Source organism: Triturus cristatus, chromosome 7 (genome assembly GCF_964204655.1).
Source record: "Triturus cristatus chromosome 7, aTriCri1.1, whole genome shotgun sequence".
Classification (NCBI taxonomy): Eukaryota; Metazoa; Chordata; class Amphibia; order Caudata; family Salamandridae; genus Triturus; species Triturus cristatus.
In genome coordinates this window covers 42,802,224-42,815,400 of record NC_140590.1, presented here as the reverse complement: position 1 = coordinate 42,815,400, position 13,177 = coordinate 42,802,224, and the positions used below count along the sequence as shown (strand labels likewise).

General features: G+C 56.0%; 1 protein-coding gene across 1 annotated transcript in view; it reads left to right on the top strand.

Moving 5' to 3' along the window:
* The first annotated feature begins 269 nt into the window (after positions 1–269).
* The window catches only part of PRR19 (proline rich 19), a 164,520-nt gene continuing 151,612 nt past the window's right edge, over positions 270–13,177 (top strand). The window contains exon 1 of the mRNA XM_085615581.1: positions 270–1,352. Coding sequence (XP_085471707.1) covers positions 296–1,352 — 1,057 coding nt within the window. The 5' untranslated portion in view covers positions 270–295. The remainder of the gene's footprint in view (positions 1,353–13,177) is intronic.

Here is a 13,177-nt window from a genome sequence, read left to right as displayed (position 1 = left end):
ACAGCTGTCGGGAAGAAAATTGGGTCAGCTGTGTCTCCTGAAGGAAAGGATGAGTTTGAGTGGGTGTGAATGTTACTGTGGCAAGGAGTAATGTTCCTGTGTTAAGGAGGATTTTAAGCCTTCGTATGGGGTGAGTCTTGTTAAAGAGGGCGGTTTGATGTTGTTCATTTAAGTTTTGGATTTGACCTTTATCATGATCTTTATGGCCTGTTTTACTCTTGATTTTTAAATTTCTTCCTAAAATAAATGTCTTTGGTGTTCTAGACTCAGCAGCATCCCCTACCTTTCAGGTGCCATGAGCCTGTGCAGTGGAAACCAAGAGCCTGCCAGGCCATCTGAGTACAGAGGCCACCTACAGCCCCGTGGAGATGCGGATGGGAAACTCCCTGGGAGCTCCAGCAAGAGGGTTGGACAGCCATATTTCAGCACCACTGAAAAACCGAGGATCCAGCGTAGGAAAAGCAAACGGGAGCGTAATCATGCCAAATACTCTCAGGAGCAGAGGAGGAGTGACGAGGCATTCCGGAGGGTGCAGATCTCTCAGCGCTGTGCATGGCCAGCTTCAGCCACATGCCTGAAGGGCATCTGCCGCTCTGAGCCGGCCATTATTACCAAGAACCGTCTCACCCAGCACCTGGGAATGTTCAACCGAGAGGTGAAATCTGCTGACATCGGTCGGCTTCTGGCAGAGGACTCGGATCCGGCTGAGTTGGCACTGGAGAAGACCATGCACCCCCAGGACAGTACGGTAACAGTAGAAGAGGCAACAAGACCAGTGAATCACAGCCCTGAAGAAAGAGTTGAACCGTGTCAGACAGCAGTGCAAGACATGGAGAGCATAGGTGCGAGGCTGCTGAATGAGAGTCGGGGGCATCCTAACAACAGAACTCCAGCGACCAGTCCATGCTCTGCGAACTGTAGCACACACTCCACTCTAACTCCTTTATTAGGACTCCCATTCAAAGGGACTGCAGCTTCACGATCCATCAGTGACCAGGATAGGACACTTATCCAAAGGGTGCCATTGGATCAGAGAAGACCTCGGAGTGACAAGGAGAACACACCCCTTGGAAGGGCGCAATGTGGCCAGAGCAAAGCCTCAAATGACACGGGCAGGCAGACTCCTGATAGGGTGGCAGCGGACACGAGGAGTGTACCAGTCAAAGAAGTGGTACAACATCTGCTTACCGTTATGAAGACCCCACCTGCCTTTGTGGGTCGCAGCCTCATCAATGAAAGACAGCAGAGCATTATGGCCCTCCTTCTGGACCGGCATGGGTCTGTGCCAGACATATCTGGCTTAACCTCCTGCAGCAAGCTGGATTATAGCAGGACCCCAGGTGCACACAAAGGTAAAGTATGATCTTTACTATCCTACTCTCTGTGCATCACAACGAATTGTCTATTACCTGTTCCTGGAACCCCTTTCAGGGAGCCACAGGGCACACTGGGCTACTGGGCCCAACTCTGGTGGTTAAGGCCTTTTACTCCTGACGTCCCACGGCCTAACTTACTATGGGTCCTGAGCAACTGTGCCAAGTGCCCCATCTGCACTTGACTGTCAGTGCATATTCATTAGGTAACTTTATTTGATTCAAAATATAATCATAAAAGCAGAACATACATACCATACATATACAGAATAAGTCATTAAAATGACCAAAGTGATATAAAAATGCGAGTTTTAAAACTAAGTAGCAGCAAAATATTTTTAAAAAGATTGATAATGTAACACAAAAGTAGGTGTTAGTGTCAGAGTCTGTGAAGAAGACCCAGAATTACAAAGAGACCCAGAGAGTGTGAACATTTCATTAAAACAGCTGTCAAATGTTGATATTGATGAAGAATCATCGGGTTCGCATACCCTAGTATTGCAGGCACAGAGAACTCAGGGGAGACCAGAGTAAGGCTTTGTGGGTCTACAGTTTTGTTTTAGTCACCTGTAGCCCTCTTTAAAATTGCTACCGGGCCTGCAATATGCTGGTTAAATTTACGATATATATAGTGAATAAAAATTGTAAAACTTATGTTTAAGGCTGTGTTCTCTGGGTTCAAAACCGCAATGATTGCCTGCCTACAGGACCGAACTCCCAGTCTATTCCATTCTGACCTCAATTTTAATCTGCGCTGAGTCAAAAGTGCAGGGCAGAGGCATACAACATCCTCCATAGATTCCACCGGGGCACCGCAGCCCCTGCACTGTTGGTTGTCTGACGTGCGACACCAAATAGATAAATGTTTCAGCAGGTGCCATTCTCCCAGTCTAAGCGCCATAAATCGCAATTTTAGATACAAGGGATATGTGCAGGGCAGATATGATGACGGTGAAGCCAACTGATAAGAATTAATTATTGCCCATGCATGCTTGCGTTTAGCAAGAAGAGCTTTGTTGGTGGTATGGGACAGCATGCAAATGCGCTTCTTTTTTTTTTTTTTTTTTGAAACCGTTTATTACAATCTCAAATATATACAGGTATGGGCCTACAACCTTCCGGCCGGCCGCTAAAGTGACAGAAATAAATGACATATATACAATAAGGCACTTGGCGTTACAGAGACGCTAAAGCAGGAGGTATCATCAACGTGGGCCACATGACTCTGAGCCCACAATACGGTTTCGTTTTATAAAACACAACAACATAAAACCACACCCGCAAGGCAACCCGAGAGCGAAAGTGACAACATATGCTCCTCAAATAGGGGGACCCCAACCATACACTAAAATCGAAGGAGGGGAAGGGGAATAGGTCCGGGACTGGGAAAACACTGTGCCCGGGATTGAGGGAGGGGGTCATCTAGGGGGACGGAGCTGGTGAAGCGGGAGGCAACAATGGCGGCTCGCAAATACCCCCGCGGTAGGCGTTCCAGGGGCCCCACACCTTCAGCCACGCCCCAGGCTTACCCCGCGCCACATACACCACCTTCTCTCGGAACATGCACCAATCCATGTGTTCTTTCCAGGCCGACACTGCCGGGGGCCTCTGGGATCCCCACAGTTGAGCGATGTCACGTTTAGCAATCATATAACCCAGCGTCACCCATCGCGTCTGCGGAACCGAGTAGTCGGTCGGTTCCCACACATTCAGCAGGCATCTCCTCGCTTCAGGCACCAGCACGACATGCGTAACCGCTCGCAGGACCTCATGCACACCACGCCAGAATCGCTCCACCCTCGGACATTCCCACAGAATATGTAAAAAAGTCGCCAATGCACCGCACCCACGCTTACACAGTCCATCCTCGGCATAGCCCATACGCAGAAGCCCTGGCCCCGTCATGTACACCCGGTGAAGTATCTTAAGCTGGACGAAGCGAAGGCGAGCCGGGATGGCCACCTCCTTCGGGGAGGCCACCGCGGAAATCCAGTCCTCGTCGTCCAGCTCCAACCCATCGGCAACCCAAGCCTCGCGGAGCCCAGTCAGTAAGCCCGAGCGGTCATTAATCAACTTCTTGTAGATGAGGGAGATCGTGCTGTCTGGAACGTGGCCATCTAGCACTCTATCCTCCAGTGGGGAGGACTCCGGGATGGCGGCCACGTCTGGGAAGACAGAACCCAGTGCGTGACGGACCTGCAGGTATCGAAAGTATTCACCGCCCTGCAGCTGAAACTCCGCCTGCAGTGTCTCGAATGTTTTGAATCCTCCCCTCGTCCAGAGGTCCCCCACTGTACTAATGCCTATCGTGTCCCACCTATCGAAGCCCTTCGAGGTCCATAGGGAGCCCAACCTCTCAGACGCATACAACGGTGACGCCCGGGTCAAACGGTCCTTCCATCCCATAGCTGCATTGGCCGCGTGCCATACTCGCACCATGACACGCGTGGGTCCCGTCAGGCGGGAATCGGGCACGCTAGTGTAGAGCGCTCGATTGTAATCGCCACCGGGCAGGAGCATCTTGTCCATTTCAAATGCCGGGTTTAAGGCGGGCCCGTAAAGGCCGTGATTAATTGCAGCTAATTGGGAGGCCCAGTAATACCGCTTAATATCCGGGAGGGCAATCCCTCCGTCATACCACGGGAGCGTCAACTTTGCCAGGGCTATACGCAGCCTCCCGTCCCAGAACAGGCGGCGCTGCAAACTCTCCACCTCACGGAAGTAACGCGCCGGGACCAGGTCCATCGAGTTCTGGAGAGCGTACAGAAAGCGCGGTAGTGACATCATCTTGAACAATGCCGCCCGGCCGAGCGGCGAAAGCGGCAAGCGCCGCCAGCGCGCGACGTCCTCCTTCAAGCGCTGGAGGGGGGGAAGCAAATTCCGCTCGTAGCGGGCCACCGGGTCCAGCGTAATATAGACGCCCAGGTAACGAAACCCCTGCGAGGCAATCTGGATCGAGCAGCCCCGCGGGAGAACAGGAGCCTCCCCGGAAAGCACATAGACACAGGATTTAGCCCAGTTGATGACAAGACCTGAGTTACGGCCGAAGGAGCGCAGAACATCGACCAGGACAATCAGTGATTTACGCGGGGAGGCTAAGTACAACAGGATGTCGTCGGCGTAGAGGGACACGCGGTCCTCATACTCAGGGGTCCAACGGAGACCACGGATAGAAGGGTGCCACCGCAGCCACTCCGCCAGGGGTTCCAAGGCCAGTGCAAACAGGAGCGGCGACAGGGGGCAACCCTGTCGCGTGCCCCGTCCCAGCACGAATGGGGCCGAGACTCAATTTCGCCAACATCGCCCAGATGTACGGCCACTCGAGCGTGTCAAACGCCATGGTGGCGTCCAAGGACGCCAAGATGGCCGGCTCCCGCACGAACGGAACACGCGCGAGCACCCCGTGCAAGCGCCGCAGGTTAAGGGCCGTGTTGCGATGGGGAATAAAGCCGGACTGGTCTTGGTGGACCAGATCGCCCACCACGCCGACCAGCCGGTTGGCAAGCACCTTGGCGAGGATTTTAGGCTCCGCATTTAAGAGCGAGATCGGCCGATAGGATGTAACCCGGTCTCGCGGTCTCCCCTCCTTGTGGATAACCACGATGGTAGCTAGACGCTGGTCCGGCGGGAGGGAGCCCCGCGAGTGGGCCGCAAGGAACATCGCGCGGAGGTGAGGTGCCAGTACATCCGGTCGCAGCTTATACAATTCGATAGGAAGGCCATTCGGGCCCATGGCCTTGCCCGAGGCGACCGAGCGCATGGCGAGGGCGATTTCATCCGAGGTGGGAGCGGCATCCAACGAATCCCTGTCCTCCACTGAAAGCGAGGGCAGCGCGATGTCCCGCAGCAGGGCATGGGAATCCTCCTACGAGCAGGGAGAGACCGGGGAATATACCTCGCGGAAATAATCCGCGAAGCAAGAAACAATGCCGTCCGGCTCAGTAATTCGTACACCATCCATCCTCTCAATCAGCGGGACCACACGACTAGCTCTCTCCTTCTTGTCCAACCACGCAATCAGTTTGCCAGCCTTATCACCCACATCGTACAGTCGCCCCTGTTGCTCTCTGCTAAGGCCCCTGGCCGCCTCCGTGACGAGGGCCCTATAGGCCGCCTGTTTAAGGTGTAGAACATGCAGCGCCGCGTCAGTCACCCCACTCCCCAGTCCACCCTCCAATTCAGTAATTTCGGCCTCCACCCGGGTCACCTCCTCCTGTGCGCGTCTGCGGGCATGGGAGATAAAGGAGAGGGCCTCCCCTCTGAGAACTGTTTTGAAGGCTTCCCACAGGGAGATAGCCGACGGAACAGACCCCACATTCTCCTCAAAATACCGTTGCAATGATTTAATCAGGTCAGCACGAATAGTGGGGTCACGCAGGTACCAAGCATTGATTGGGGCTACCCTGCCCTCTCCCCTCGGGAAGACACCCAAGTGCAACAGGAGCGGGGAATGATCCGAAATACCCCGCGCCAGATGGCGCACCTCTCCCACCCTCCCAGCATAGGCCGCAGGGACAAGGACATAATCAAGCCGCGAGAGGCTACCATGGGCACCCGAATGGAAGGTGTACTGCAGCTGGGCGGGATGCTTTAAACGCCAGCAATCCACCAATCCCAGTGTGTCCAAAAGGCCCGCTAACCACGCCTGTGCCCGGGGGAGGTCCCTAGGGGGATGACGATCCATAGTCCCAGAAGCCACCGCATTAAAATCCCCCCCAACCACCAGAAGCCCCCCCGGGAGGTCAAGGAGGAGGCGTCCCAGATCTGCAAAGGTGGTGGACTGTAGCCCCGGTGGGACGTACACAGAGACAAAGACAACTACCTTGCCCTCCATCCTCCCCACCAAGACAGTGTAGCGTCCCCTCTCATCATGGCGCACCTCGTCTATTTCTAGCGGGAGCGAGGTCTTGACCATGATGCCCACCCCCCGCGAGCCTGATGTGAAGCCCGAGTGGGCCACCAAGCGAAAGCCACGGCGATTCATGGCACAAAAGGAGTTACCAATAAGGTGTGTCTCCTGCAGAAAGACCACATCAGGCGAAATCCGTTTCAGATACTGCAGGACCACACCCCGCTTGATCCTATCACCCAGTCCGTTAACATTCCAGGACAACAAAGTCAAATCCCTACCCCCCATCACATAATGAAGCCATCATTTGTCCCCCCCAGAGCATCTCAAAAACAACAATACAATAACGGGTTTGCCTTGCGGTAGAAACGAACCACACCCCACCCCAACCCACCCAACCCAACAGAACTCCCCCCACCCTGCACCCCTGCATGAGCCCAAACAGCCCCCCCAAAGTGCAGTGTGCCTGTCGCCCCATAGATAAGAAAACTAACTAGTCCCCCAGAGGAGGAGGGAGATCCCCCAAGAGACCCCACACGACCTCCACAGGAGGGGAACTTACCCTAACAGTCAATAGTGACAACAACGCAGTCCAGAGCAAGGCCTACCATTAGTCCCTCAGTCCTGATCCGGCGGGCCCTCCCCACCAACCGCACCCCCCCCACCCCCCCGGCCCCGATCTCCGGGCAAAGTGTCTAGCCAGTCCCCGGCCACCTCGGGTCGATCAAAAAAGTGCGTGTGGCCATCCACCTCCACTCTCAGCTTAGCTGGAAAAAGCATCGCATATTTGAGATTCAGGTCCCTTAGGCGACGTTTAACACCAAGAAAGCTCAGTCTCTGCTTTTGGACTGCCGGAGTGAAGTCAGGATAGAAATTGATGTCCATATTGTCAAGTTTGACCGGCCCTTGTAGCCTGGAAGTCTGTAGGATAGCGTCTCTGTCCCGAAAATTGAAGATCCGGGCGATGAGAGGCCTCGGAGGGGCTCCAACCTTAGGCCTACCCCCGGGGACCCTGTGGGCACGCTCCACCGCAAAGAATTTACTCAGCCCCCGAGGCTGGAGATGGGTGAGAACCAGGTCCTCAAGAAATAGATCCGCCGTCTCCGCCTCGCGTCCCTCCGGCACCCCGATAATGCGGACGTTGTTCCTCCGGGCCCGACCCTCGGAATCCTCCAGCCGACGATTCATCAGGGCGCTCGCCTGGCCAAGCCTGCGCACCTCCTGTTGGAGGGCCGCCACGTCCGTTGTGAGGCCCGTGGTAGAGTGGGCCAAAGAGTCGACCCGGTCGTTGGTTTTAGACAAATCAGCCCTCACGAGGCCCACGTCCACGAGGACCGAGTCAATCTTCTGCGCCAGAGTGTCGAAGCGCTGGTCCACCGAGGCCTTCATCTCGGCGATAGCGCCCATGACGTCTCGGAGGGTCAGGTCCGTGGGCAGAGCGGAAGCATCAGTCGGGCCCGTAGGGGACCTACGCGGCGCCTCTGGGGATCCCTTCTGGAGGGTGTAGCGGTCCATACTGTTGGATTGCTGGGCCGCGCCACGGCGGGTCGATTTTATCTTAGCCCGATCGCCATCTTGTTTTGTGGACATGGTTTCAATCCCCAAGACGAGTCAGTCTCCGCAAGAAAGGGGGGGGGCGACAATCCAGTTCAAGGGGTCCAGGGGGGAGCGACCACCGCTCCGCAGGACGGACCGCAGCTGGCGGCCCGGCAGGGCACCCCAGCGAGACCACACCACCGCACACCGCCCCGCAACCCAACCTCGCCTGGCAGCAAGGAGGGCGCAAAAGCGAAAGTGAAAGTGCGGGGTACGCGAGTCACCCAGCCTTGCCCGCCGCTGTTGTTCACTTTGTGTCCGGATCGCCCCACAACTCCAGTACGGGGGGCCGGTGTGGAGAAGGCCGCAAACCTCAATCGATGCTCCTGCCGGTGTCCGAGGTCCGATTTAAAAACGGAAAACGGGCGTCACCTCTGCTCGGGTTCACAAATACAGTCCCCTCATCTGGGACAGGATTCTGTCAGGATTTATGCAGGAGGTCGCGGAGGTCCTCGGGAGCCTCGCACCTACGCGGCCATCTTGGTTGCGCGCTAGGCTCCTCCCCCGCGCGAATGCGCTTCTTGATGCTAGTTTTAAAGGCGGTTTGACTGGGATTTAGGTTCCAAAGGTCGCTTGCTGAAAATTGCTGTACACATTCATTGAAGAACTTACTGTAGGTCCCACTTGGATTATTAAAGCTAATGTCCAACCACAACATTGACTCAAGGGACCCAGCTTCAGCCTGCCTTAGCTTATGGCACAGATTTAAATAGGCACCTAAGCTGGAGATTTCATAATTTAAAAGGCCCAGGGCTAATCTGATCTGTGCGGCGGAGGCAGATTTCGGCATGTGAAAAACACTTTTATAGATCTTGGTCACATGTTGACTTAATGTTGTGCTAATTTCCCCCCCAAAAATGTCAATAAGGGGACGTGGCCAATATGGCGGCGAAGTAGGACGCATAGTCTGGAGCTCCTACCTGCCGCCCGCTGAAAATAGCACCACTGGACCCCCCCGGGGGGCAAAATTACCCTGAGGGGCTGCCGGAGGGTATTCCTAGCCAGGGCCTGCGGTCCCCACAGCCCCGCTGCAGACGTAGAGGGCGGCGGCCTCATTGAGGCCATGTGTGCGGTCCCACAGCCCTTTTCCTCAGCTCGGCAGCGGACGGCTTCACCAAGGCGGTGGTCTAAGTCTCGGACCATCGGGCCAGCATCTCCCTACCCGGCTGTCACGTCGGTAACCTGGAGGACACACGTGTTGCCCACGACGCTTCCCAGCCGCTTCCGGAACCGAGGGGCGCTGGGCCCGAGATTGGGGTGTGGGCCCCACCTGAGCGGCTGCCGGGACTGCGGTGGCGACCAGGCCTCAGTGAGGTTGCTCACAGCTGCACCAGAGCACCCCTGGGCTGCGGTGGTCGCTCCCGCTGTTCGGCAGGAGGGGAGCACCAGGACTGCGAGCCCCAGCGGACAGCATGACGCAGCCTTCTGGGCCTCAGAATCCCCGGCCTCTGTTTTGGAGCAGCCCAGGGCAGAGGTGGTACCCCGGGCGAAGACAGTGCGAGGCCTCTAGGATTTGAGCTGGCAAGCGGTCTGTGCCAGAGCCTTACCTGTGCCTCCGGTGGAGCGGGGGTGATCTACGGAGTTCTTCGTGGAGCGGGGGGAGCTGCCGGCTCGGCAGTCTGCGGCCGCGCCGGTGGTCAGCTCCTCCGGTGATGGCGATCCATGCCTGTGCGCGAGTGTGAGAGAAGAGAAGGCAGTGGGAGCCAACACAGGGCCTGAGGAGGAGAGGCCGCGGGGATCGCTTCCCCGCCCCACAGCAATGACCAAAGACCCGGGGCAGTGAGTGGAAACGTATTGAGGTAAGCCCGACACCTGTTCTGGGGCGGTTCCAGCCCCGCAGAGCCCGGCAGCAAGCACCTTCAGTATTATGGTCTGGGGACCCGAGACGCCCCCCTGGTTGTCAAAGGGGGGGCCTGGGCTCCAGGGGCCACACCTGACGCTTTCGGCCACAACTTGGACACGCCTGGACCTGATCCCTGGCTCTTATAATCCCGGACACGGGCTCCACTCACATACCCACTGAGGCCTTACTCGCACTGGGCCCCGAGGATCCCCAGCCTCGATTTTAAGAGCGGCCGCGGGACGGTGCAGGGGCTGCTGGCCGCTTCCCTGGTCTCCGAGACGGGGTTCTACCTGGCATTAGGACACTGATCTCAGGGCCGGTTCAGAGACAATTTACTCGTACTACGGAACGCATCGTCTACCAGCCTAGCCGACCTGGCCGGCTGCAGTGGCCCGTGGGAGCCCGATCCCAGGTGAACTCACGGTAGGGGGGCCTTGTTGGGGTTCGGGGAAAAAATGGCTTTTTGCATGGCGTAGAGGCAATCCCAGTACGCTGGTATATCTTAAGCACACGGCGAGAAGACTTTGCGAATTTTGAGAGGTCCCGGGGTTCCTGCCTGCCCAGCCAGCATTGACGTCTAACTCCTCCTCTGGTCTCGGCTTGTTACCTGGCTGCCGGGACCTCGCCTCCGGTCACAGCCGCTTGACCGCTCCCCTCCGGAGAGAACCACGCAGGGCCCAATAGATCTGAGGAAGCGACGTAGGGGGTGGTGCTGTGTGTCCCTGTTTGGGAACACATCCTCTGTAGTGGAGGTGAGAGATCCGGGCACACCCCGGGGATAGCAGCGACCTGCACCGTGCAGCTGACGTGCCATCTTCTGGACACCCAGCGGGATGGGTGGGGGCCCCCCTAGCACGCACCTCTTTCTGGTCGGGGCTCTGAGACGACGAAGGGGCATGACCTTGTCTAGAACAAGGGAAGCCTTTGAAAGATATCTTTGGCCGCTCGCTGTCCAACCCCATCATGGCAGCCGCTGGTCCTGTGAATGAGACCTCTAAACCCTCGGCGTCCGCAGGAGATGAATTGATAACAAAGGCCTTTCTGGAGTCGCTGTTCCTCATCCTCCGGGAAGACAAACAGTCAGTTAAAACCGAATTCGCGGCATAGGTCAAAGAGATGAGAAGGGACGTGGACGCTATCGGAGAGCGAGTGGACACCCTGGAGGAGAAAAGCGACGCTGTTGCAACAGAGATGACAGTACTCCTGTAAGAAGTAATCAGAGTGCAGGACCAACATGTGGACGTCCAATCGCACGTGGAGGATTTGGAAAATAGGTCCCACAGGCATAACATTAGGATCCGGGGGGTGAAAATAGCAGAAGATGTCAAAGATCTGTTTGCCTTTTCCAACAGCCTCTTCCGACACATCCTTGGCGACTCCCACGAATCTGACATTATCCTTGACAGAGCACACAGAGTCGGGCCCCCTCGGGCACCCAATGCCCCACCAGCAGACATCCTGGTTTGCATGCAGGACTTCAGGATTAAGGAAGCCATCCTCGCTAAGGCAAGATCCTTGCATCCTATCTCCTTCCGTGGCCACTCCCCGGCGCTATATCAGGACTTAGCTCTGATCACCCTTCAACGTCGCCGACAATTCCGCCCTGTGACTGAGCACCTCCGACAGCAGGGGATCCTGTACTGATGGGGTCATCGATTCTGTTTAATCTTCCGTTACAATGACAAACTCCACCAACTTCGTTCATTGATAGACTCTTGCCGGCTGCTGGGCCTCGAAGACGACGAACACAGTGTTGGGTTGGGCCCTGAGATATCCCCGTCGGGATGGCAACGACAGGGCAGGCGACGGCGCTCCCGGAAAACCACACAAATCTGAAATTGCCAGAAGCCAGCAGGCGGCTCTCACAGCCGTTTCGGAGGCCCTCACAGGAGAGGGTCCAGCACTAAGTGACACCTGGGGGGAGTTTTGTTTCAGACCTTCTGCATATTCCCTCCTGGGGCTTAGGCGGACGGCGGGTGAAGTGGTACTCTTCCCCTTGGTCAAAACACAGAGCCCCCTCCTTTTTCTGACCGGCCATCTCGAGATGGCGGATATTGTTACATGACTTTACGTGATCAAACTGTCCCCAGCTGGATGTTGTATTGGGGCTTGTTTTCAGGGTTATTTTTTCTTTTTGGGTTGGGTCCCCCGTCCATCTTTCCCCCTCGCGATCTGTGGACCAGCTGTTAATTGGGGTGCGTTGCCCTTTCATAGGCCCTCAATCCTTGGCCTACACAAATGCCCGTGGTGTAATACAGCTAACGCTTCCTACTAAACTCGATGTCACATAAACCAGTTAGTATCTTGACATTTAACGCACGTGGCCTAAATAATCCCATTAAATACAGGGCAATCCTCCACTACCTGGAGCACTCCAAAGCCAACATATGTCTTCTACAAGAGACACATCTTATCCCTAAGGACCATCACAGGATGAAATCACGCGCCTTTCCCACACAGATGTTCTCTTCCAACTCTACTAAATCTGCCGGGGTCGCCATTCTTGTTTCCCTCTCCTTCCAGGGTAAAGTGCTCCAGAAAGAGGCTGAGATCAAGGGTCGTTTGCTCACATATCAGTTTCAGGTGGCGGGAGTTTCTTTTATAGCGGGCTCCTTCTATGCTCCCAACGAAGGGCAGGAAACATTTTTTCACCACGCACTCACTGAGGCAACGGCTAACTCGGAGAGGCGCCTACTGCTGGGAGGGGATTTGAATATGGTGTTTGATAACATTCACGACCGCTCGTGTCAGCGATCGAGCCAAGTTGGTGCTCTTTCGCCGGCAGGGTCGGCTCGTCTCCAGGATCTGGGCCTTGTTGATCTATGGCGCCACTTCCACCCCCATAGTCGAGCCTATACCTTCTACTCGGGAGCACATAACACATACGCCAGACTAGACTATCTCCTTGGTTCCGCCCTGTTACAAGCACTCGCAAGTGATTCCGAGATTCTGACGGCGTCGCTCTCAGACCATTCCCCGGTCATTGCCTCCTTTCAGTTCACCCCTACGCGACAATCGCTGAGACACTGGCGTCTTTGCGATACACTGCTGCACCGGGTGTCCACCGTTGACCAAGTTAAGGCCGCTTTCACGAATTACCTTGCCCTCAATAGCACTCCAGATACCTCTTTGGCGACACAATGGGTGGCTCTCAAGGCGGTGTTGCGGGGGGAATTCATAGCTATTTCGGCTGCCGAAAATTTAGAGCGCAGTCGCAAATGAGCCAAGCTCACTCAACGGGAAGCCGAACTTGAACAGATGCACCAACGCATGGGAGCAGCCAGAGCCTGGCGTCAACTTTGCGTGGAGCGGAAACAGCTTGCGGCACTCAATCAGGACCGGGCCGAGTATGCGGCTCTCTGACTCCGTCACTCCTACTACACCGGGGGCGTTAAATGTGGTCGCCTCTTAGCACACAAACTACGAGAAACCAAGCAGCGACAGGGAGTGCAGACTATCCGTACCTCTGGGGGGGAGCTCACCACAGACGACACGGAAATTACGGAAGCCTTTAGA